The following is an 8,510-nucleotide window of genomic DNA, read 5'->3' as shown; positions in this document are numbered from 1 at the left end:
TGGGTGGGTCTGAAGGTTCTGAGCTCCCTGCCTCTTTCCCAGAGGGGCAGCTGCCCCTGGATAGGAGGCCTTGCAGCCCCACGTAGCCCAGGGAGGTGGTCTGCAGAGGCCTTCCCAGCAGGCCCCGCCCCACGTCTGTCCGGCCCTGGGCAGGTTGGGCGACCTAGCCCTTGTCCCGCACAATGTCCTGCCAGGGCTAGGCATCTGTGCCCAGGAACACCTGCGGGCCCCCAGACCTTCTGCGGCAAGTGCGGGTCTGCTCTGCTGGTCTGTCCCAGCCACCTTCCTGGTCGGCCTTCAGACCAGCATCTCCCTGCAGACCCCGCCCCCTCCGGCTGCCAGCAGCGCCCAGCCCCCACCCACCACCCCACAGTTGCCATGAGAACCAGGCACACGGTGGGAGGGCGGGGGTGGTAGCCAGGCCTCCCCTCTCGGTCCAGAAGGCCTCCCCCTTCCCCAATTCCTGTGCCTAGAGGAAACCATGGCACTGGGCTGGAGGCCAGGCACCAAGCTGACACCTTAGGGACTTGCGTTAGCCCACAGCCTAGGAGATCTACTGCCCGTATGGAGCCCACTAAACATGGGGAATCAGGCTGACACGAAATGAACTTGCCCAGGGCCCTGGATCTAATGGACCCACGACAGGACAGGTCCTGCCCTTTGGAGCCAAGGGCATCCGTGACTCAACCCTCTGCCAAGTCAGACTGTGCCCTGGCTCAGCATCTTGTTTGGGAGGGGCTGAGAGGCCTAGGGGATGGGTGTCACTGTGTGGTTTGTAAGTGGACCACGTGCAGACCAGCCCAGGGCAGCGACAGCCCTCCACTCATCTAGACCCTGACCCCCAGGGAGCCCAGGAGAGTCTGAGCATCCTGGGAACAGGAGGCCACAGGCCTCACTCAGCCGTGCCCATCTGGCCCCAGGTACCTGCAGAATTTGGCACCTCCGGCCCGGCAGAGCAGAGGCCAGCGGGGCTGGGAGCAGCCCATCTGCTCCTGCAAGGGCTCAGCGGAGGTGAGAATTCCGGGAGCTGTCAGCAGCCCCAGCCAGAGCTTGGGGCTCCTCCAGGGCCCTGCCCCAAGGCCACCACCAAGCCACCAGCTGCCCTTGGGGGGGGTGGGGCGTACGGCTGGAGGTGGGGACTAGCGGGACCGGCGGGGTGCTCCCTGGGTGTGGGCCCCCCGGTTGGACCCTAGGCCTGCGCCTTGGAAATGAGGGAGAACTTGTCACCTGGCGCTCAGCGCCAACACACAGCTGGTGGGCCACACGGGTCCCAGGCCCACCGCACGGCCCCTTTAAGTGCAGCCCAGCCGGCCGCCACCGGAGGCAGCACTGAGCGGCCGGCGGCCTCCGCGCCGCTGCCTCGAAGCTTCTGCCGCTGCCGGGGACGCCGCCGAGCGCCAAGAGGGGAAGGCGGAGCGGGCGCAGGCCTGCGCAGCCCACCGGGCGCGCACGGTGGGGAAGCAGCGCCCAGGTAAGGGGTCGCGGGCCGCTGCCCCACGGGCCCTATCACGGGGCGGGGGGACACCCGCCAGGATGGGGGCCCAGCCCGGAGCCACATCAGCGGGTCCCGACTCTCGGCGCTCAGGGCGGGGGCAGGGCTCTGCGGCGGGGAGGGCCGCGGGAGGGGCTCGATAGGCCTCGGACCCCTGCAAGGCCGGCCATCCCCATGGCCTTGGGGAGGGGCGCCACCCAGTCCAGCTCCTTATCGCTGCAGAGGCAAAGCCGCCGAGCTGTCACTTCCCTGGGGCGGAGCCTCATGCCCTGTCATCGGACCCCCAATCCCGGCCTGGCTTTGAGCTTAGGTTGGAAAGAGGGTGAGAAGGGGACAGTCCTGTGAACAGGGACGGAAGTGGGGTGGGCGCAGGGCTGGGATGGGACAGGCACCCAGGCGTCATGGCCCTGACCCAGAAGAGCAGCCCTGCGGGCAGAAAGCCCCTGGCACCCTGGGACACAGAGGGTCGACCTGACCAGAGATCCTGCCAGGTGAGGGCCCAGCCCCCGGGGTCGCCCTCGCTCAGCCTGGGGCATGCTTCCCAGTTTGTGTGAGGAGGGGGCCGTCAGCATCGCCGGAGACCCGATTCAACCTGTCCAGAGAGCCTGTGCACCAGAGGGGCCGGTGGCCCCAGTCCGAACATTAGCCCAATGCACAGGGTGGACCCCAGCCCAGCCCCCACTGCGGGGGCAGAGGAACCTCAGGTTGCCATGGAGCCTTCCTGAGCTGTTGTGGAGAGGGCCCTCTCCTGAGAAGCAGTGAACAAGGGGGGGCTTTACCCGCCTACCATCCTGCCTCCCCTGCTCGCGGCCTGGCCTGGTGTGCTGCTCAGGGGAAGAGGGGCAGCCATGAGCTCGTGGCTCACGCCCCCACGTGGTCCTGAGGTGGGTGCCTGGTTTCCCAGCTGCAGTGCACAGGCTGCAAAGCTGGGGAATGGCTCTCCGGTCCTTGTCATGACAACCCCAACAAGCTTGGTGGGTTTCAACCACCCCAAGATATTGGGGATCAGAGAAGGTTTCTGCAAAGGAACAGGGGTTTTAGGGCCCAGGGATGCTCTTTGTGGGGCATTATTCTGGCCTGGGCCACACTAAGAGTTGGGCAGGTCAGTCTGTCGGTCCAGGGGCCATGCCTGGACCTGACGGAGCTATGTCAGTGCCCACTGGGGCCTCCCAACTGGAGTTTGGTTCAGGGGACCGTTCCCAGTGCAGCTGCCACTGCAGTGCTGCGGGAGGGACTCCATGCCCCACCTGGTCAGCAGGTGGGTAGGGAGGCTCAGTGACTTTGTGCAGAGCTGGCTAAGGCTGGAGCCCCTGGACTCCCCCTCAGACAGCACCGTCGGAGGGCTTGCTCTGCACTGGGCACTAGGAGGGGGCTTCAGTCACCAACGGGTTTTGTGAAGCCAACACCTATAAAGAAATCTGTAAATAAGGCTTCCCATGAGCATTCAGTCATTGCAGCTGGGACCACCCACCCCCCATTGCTCCTGCCCCAGGAAAGGGGTTCTACCCAAACCTGTCCAGTGGTCACTATTGGGGGCAGAGGGGCCATCCAGGGATATGGCCCCAGGGGGTAAGAGCTCGGAAACCACAGCAATAGCATGGCCTTTCTGGCTGACTGGCTCCAGCCCAGCAGAAAGTGGCCCTGAAAGGATGGCCTGGGACAAGGGGCAGGACCTGAGTGGCTGGACACCTGGGTTCCTCCTGCAGGTGCTTCTGACGCCGGCATGGAGCAAGCGCCTGTGGCCTCAGCTAAGGCCCGCAGCCAGGACTGCTACGTCCACGGCGTCCCAGGTAAGTCAGGTGAGCGCAGGGGTGCCGCCAGGCCTGGGTTGCAGAGGGGACACCCTGACCCGCATCTCCCACCAGGGCAAAAGCCCCCCAAGGCAGAGTAAACTGCAACCGCCAGCCTGGGGACCTCTTTTAAGATGACCCGCACGGACCCGCCGGACCTGTTGGTGTCGACCGTGTACCAGGACATCAAGGTGGCGGCCCCCGGGCCCGCGTCGCGGCGCCCGCCATGTGAGCGCTCCGTGGCCCCGCCTGCTGCACCCGCGCCTTTCAACAAGCGTCACTGCCGCAGCTTCGACTTCCTGGAGGCGCTGGACGGGGCGGCCATGGAGGCCCGCACAGAGCCGCCGCCCCCGGAGCCTGCCGCGCCGCGCGCCCGGCCCCGCGACGGCGAGCCCCGGCGCCGCGCCCGCTCCAAGAGTGCGCCCCGCGCGCCCCCGGGCCTGGCGCCTGCACCCGCCTCGCCGCCAGTGCTGCCGCGCCGCGGCCGGGAAGCCCAGCGGCCAGCGCGGGCCGAGGCATCGCCGCACCGGGAGCCTGCGTACCCCGCGCTGCGCGCGCTCGCCAATGAGCTGCACCCCATCAAGCTACAGCCGCAACGGGGCGGCCCTGGCCGCATCGCGCCCCTCTGCGCCACCGCCGGCCGCTGCGCGCCCCCCGAGCCACCCGCCGGGCCTGCACCCCACGTCCGCTGCCGCCTGGACATCAAGCCCGACGACGCGGTGTTGCAGCACACCGCCCGGAGCTCACGGTCCTGCGGGCCCGCGGAGACCACGCCCTGGGCACGCGCCGCCCCCCACTTCCACGGCCTCACAGTGCCCGGGCCTCGCCACATGGCGCTGTCGCGCACCCCCACCCCCAGTGACTACTGTGCGGACCCCCGGGCGCTGTACTGTGATGGTCCGCTGCCTGGGCCCCGGGACTATACAGAGCGCCGAAATCTGCCCTTCACCACGCCGCCAGGCCCCACCCAATTCTTCTACACAGAGGAACCCGAGGGCCACCCTGGCGGCTTTCCGGCCAGCCCTGGGCCGCCCTTCGACAGCTACTATGCCAGGCCCTTCCCGTCCGAGGAGCCCCCTGTACCCAGTCCAAGGCGCAGCAGCGGCTACTATGCGGGGGAAGTGCGCACCTTCCCAGTCCAGGAACCTCCCTCCCGTTCCTACTATGTGGAGGCCGCTCGAGCCTACGGACCACCCTGCGGCCCCCGCTATGCTCCCGAGGAACCCCGGGCTCATCCCCCTCTCCGCCCCTTTTACACCGAGGACTTCGGGCGGTACCGCGATCGCGAGGCCCTGGCTCGGACTTACCCACACCCACGCGGCAGCCCCGCTTGGGGTGACTGGGGCCTGCGGCCTTACCGCACCTTGCAGGTGGTGCCTCCTCCGGACCCTGGCCCATTGCTCGCCTCTTGGCACGCGGGCACCGGCACCAGCCCGCCCCGGCTGGCCACTGACAGCCGCCACTACTCTCGCTCCTGGGACAACATCCTGGCGCCTGGGCCGCGCCGGGAGGACCCCCTGGGCCGCGGTCGCAGCTACGAGAACCTGCTGGGGCGCGAGGCACGGGAGCCGCGGGGGGCATCCCCCGAAGGCCGGCGTCCACCCGTCGTGGTGAACCTGTCCACCTCACCTAGACGCTATGCGGCGCTGTCTCTGTCAGAGACGTCACTGTCAGAGAAGGGCCGCGGGGGCGAGGGCCTGGGCCGCAACTGGTATGTCACACCTGAGATCACCATCACCGACAACGACCTGCGCGCCGCAGAGCGTCCGACTGCCAGGGGCTGGGAGCTGCCAGGGGGGCGACCCCGGCGGTCTCCGCCCGCCGCCCCCGAAGGCCCCACTGGTGGCCGCCAGCGCAGCCTCGAGCAACTGGACGAACTCATCACCGACCTGGTCATCGACTCTCGGCCCCCGGCCGGCCAAGCCCCGGAGCCCGTGGCCGATGGCCTGGGCCGCCAGCTGCGTCGCCTGCTGGACTCTCGGCCCGCGGGCCCCGGGGCACCCGCGCTGGCGCCGCGCTCGCCACCTGCGTCGGCCGGCAGCACCGAAGAGCCCGCGGGCCCGGGGCAGGCGACCGACGGGTCCCCGGAGCCCAGCGCCGACGAGGACGACCTGATGACATGCTCCAACGCGCGCTGCCGGCGCACCGAGACCATGTTCAATGCCTGCCTCTACTTCAAGTCCTGCCACAGCTGCTACACCTACTACTGCTCGCGCCTGTGCCGCCGCGAAGACTGGGACGCGCACAAGGCGCGCTGCGTGTACGGCCGCGTGGGCAGCGTGTGCCGCCACGTGCTGCAGTTCTGCCGGGACAGCGGCCCGGTGCACCGCGCCTTCTCGCGCATCGCACGTGTCGGCTTCTTGTCGCGCGGTCGCGGCGTGCTCTTCCTGGGCTTCCCGAGTCCGGGCTCTGCAGACAACTTCCTGCGCTTCGGCCTCGAGGGCTTGCTGCTGTCGCCCACCTACCTGTCTCTGCGCGAGCTGGCCACGCACGCGGCGCCCCTGGGCAGCTATGCGCGCGAGCTGGCGGCCGCCGGGCGCCTCTACGAGCCGGCCGAGTGCTTCTTGCTCAGTGTGTCGGTGGCCGTGGGCCCCGGCGCCGCGCCCCCCGGCGCCTCCGCCCGGCCTGCGCCCGCGCCGCGCAGTCCTGGGCCCACGGTACGCAAGTTCGCCAAGGTGGCGCTGGCGGCCGGCAGCCCGGCGCGTCCGCCCCCGGCTCGGGGTCGCGAGCCCGACATGGAGACGCTGATCCTGACTCCGCCGCCCGGCACGGCGGGCCTGGACCAAGAGGGCGAAGCAGGCCGGCGCGCGCGCGAGGTGGCCTTCATCCACATCCAGCGTGAGCTGCGGCTGCGCGGCGTCTTCCTGCGCCACGAGTACCCGCGCGTCTACGAACAACTCTGCGAGTTCGTCGAGGCCAACAGGCGTTTCACGCCCACCACCATCTACCCCACGGACCGGCGCACGGGCCGCCCTTTCATGTGCATGATCATGGCTGCCTCCGAGCCACGCGCGCTGGACTGGGTGGCCAGCGCCAACCTGCTGGACGACATCATGTGAGCCGCCGGGTGGCGCCTGGGCTCCGCCCAGCCCGCTCAGGGCCCGCCCACTCCGACCCCGCCCAGTCCACGTAGGGCCCACCCCCGAGCTGCGCCCAGTCCATCCAAAGCCCACTCCGAGCCCACACAGCCCTCTCAGGGCCCGCGCCGTCCACCTAGGGCCTGCCCCCGAGCTCTGCCTGCCTACTCAGACCCCGCCCAGCCCACCGGGAGCCCCGCCCAGCCCCTCAGGCCCGGCCGTGCTCCCCCCAGTCTTCCACCGGTTCGCCACGAGCTCCGCCCAGACCCTGCCCTTTGGAGTCAGCAGTCCCCGCCTTTCCCTCCCCCCTCCCTCCCCCCAGCTAGCCCTGGGGCCTCCCCGGAGGCCGGTCCTCGGGCCCCTTGGTGCTCCCCGCTGGGAGGCGGGGTGGGCCTGAGGACCGCCCGGCCCTGCCTTCAAGAGGACGGGTCACTACTGCAGACCCCACCGCAAAGATCCGGTCAGCCCATTTCCTGACGTCCACAAGGCCTCCCTGGAACCTCCCCAACCCTGGTTTGCCCCGATCCAGGAGCCCGCTTGACCAAAGCCTAGTCCCGTCCCTTTAACATGCCCCCACCCCTTTCCTGTGGTTTGGGGTGCGTCCTGCTCCGAGGCCGTTCCTCTCTGAAGGACACTCTGACTAGTCCCGGTGTGTTCGTGTCCCGAGCAGACAAGGCTGGTGGGGGCCCTGCACGGCCCGTTTCCGCTGGCTCAAGCCCCGGCTAGAGAGCACAGCTGGACCGCGAGCCCGCACATTGGCGGCGCTCTCCGTCCTCCGGCCGCCCTGACATGGGCCCTGCAGGAGGGTTTGGGGGAAGCAGCAATGGAGGGGTACTCGGGGGTCTTCAAGCGTGGCTCAAGACACCCAGACAGAGGAGGGGGTACCTGGGAGGGGAAAAGAGGGCGTGGGTGTGGACGCGCTGGCAGGATCCAGCCCAGAGCTGAGTCCCGGCAGGGCGTGAGTCAGGCTGTCTGCCCAACACCGACGGGAGGCCCCCTAGGTGGGTGCCAGGGTAGTGGGAGGAGGGAAGAAGATGCATGGGGTGGATGAACGGGAGGGAACGTAGAGGCGGTCCAGAAGGGACTCCTACCCGCTAACGTAGTGGGGGACAAAAAAGATTGGACGTTCCCAGCTGGGAGCGGGTGCCGGAGCGAGCTAGTTGACCAGGGCGGGCTCTCCTGGAGGGGTGGGGGTATGACTACACGCACGAATGGCCTCCCGTGCTTGCTCTGGCCTGGCCCTATGCTGTGCGCTGGAGACATGAGGCTGGCGGCCAGGCTCCGGTCCCGGGAGCGCACATTCATCGGTCCACGGCCCTCGCTCACTAAGAGCGAGTGACCCTGAGAGGGAACTAGGCCAGGCCTCGCAAGTGCCCTCCTGGAGCTGCCAGCACTCCCCATCGCGGCCAGGACAGGACATCCTCCACACCTCTATTCGCGGCTCTCGCCCCAGCCCCGTGCACTCCCGCCCATCCCCCCAACGCCTGCGCGCCCGCCTTGGCCTAGCGCGTTTGCACCGGCCACGCGCCCCGCTCACCCCACCCGCCTTCCTTCGCGGCTTCCCAAGTCCGGCCGCCCTGTCCCCTGCCCCCCCCCCGGGGGGGGGGCCTCAGCTTTCCGCCCAACGCCTGAGGGCTGGCTGGCCAGGAATTACCCTGGACCAGGATTATTTCCAGGGGGCGAACGCTTTCCAACCAAGTAAAACAGAACTCAAATGTAGACATTGCTTCCTCTTTGGGGGTGGGGGAGTTGTGGGTGGGACTTCGACGGAGGACCTCGGACCGGCTGGGCCCGGCTGGGCGGGTGAGGGAGGGAAAGGAAGAGGGCCTTGGGACGCGGTGGGGGACGGGGAAGAGGGCCTTGGGACGCGGTGGAAGGACACGGAGGAGGGCCTCGGGACGCGGTGGGGGACGGGGAGGAGGGCCTCGGGACGCGGTGGAAGGACACGGAGGAGGGCCTTGGGACACTGGGGGACGGGGAGGAGGCCTTGGGACGCAGTGGGGGAGAAGGGCCTCGGGACGCGGTGGAAGGACACGGAGGAGGGCCTCGGGACGCGGTGGGGGACGGGGAGGAGGGCCTCGGGACGCGGTGGAAGGACACGGAGGAGGGCCTCGGGACGCGGTGGAAGGACACGGAGGAGGGCCTTGGGAC

At 69.1% G+C, this 8,510-nt stretch overlaps 1 protein-coding gene across 3 annotated transcripts in view; it reads left to right on the top strand.

The window, feature by feature from the left end:
• Nucleotides 1-83: 83 nt before the first annotated feature.
• Nucleotides 84-8,510, top strand: part of AJM1 (apical junction component 1 homolog) — an 8,721-nt gene continuing 294 nt past the window's right edge. The window contains exons 1-4 of one of the 3 annotated variants that reach the window (XR_012377243.1): nucleotides 84-1,011; nucleotides 1,298-1,471; nucleotides 3,199-3,282; nucleotides 3,358-8,480. Coding sequence is in view for 1 of the 3 variants with exons in the window: in XM_025864837.2 (XP_025720622.1) it covers nucleotides 3,417-6,341 (2,925 nt within the window). In the remaining 2 variants the exon portion in view is untranslated. Of the gene's footprint in view, nucleotides 1,472-1,824; nucleotides 1,984-3,198; nucleotides 3,283-3,357; nucleotides 8,494-8,510 lie in introns of those variants that run through there. The other 2 variants (XM_025864837.2, XR_012377244.1) reach the window with 2 other exon arrangements.

Source organism: Callorhinus ursinus, unplaced genomic scaffold (genome assembly GCF_003265705.2).
Source record: "Callorhinus ursinus isolate GAN/ISIS: 27379988/994484 unplaced genomic scaffold, GSC_fseal_2.0 scaffold125, whole genome shotgun sequence".
NCBI classification, from domain to species: Eukaryota; Metazoa; Chordata; class Mammalia; order Carnivora; family Otariidae; genus Callorhinus; species Callorhinus ursinus.
The sequence above is the reverse complement of the archived record's forward strand: the minus strand, read 5'-3'. Positions and strand labels throughout refer to the sequence as shown.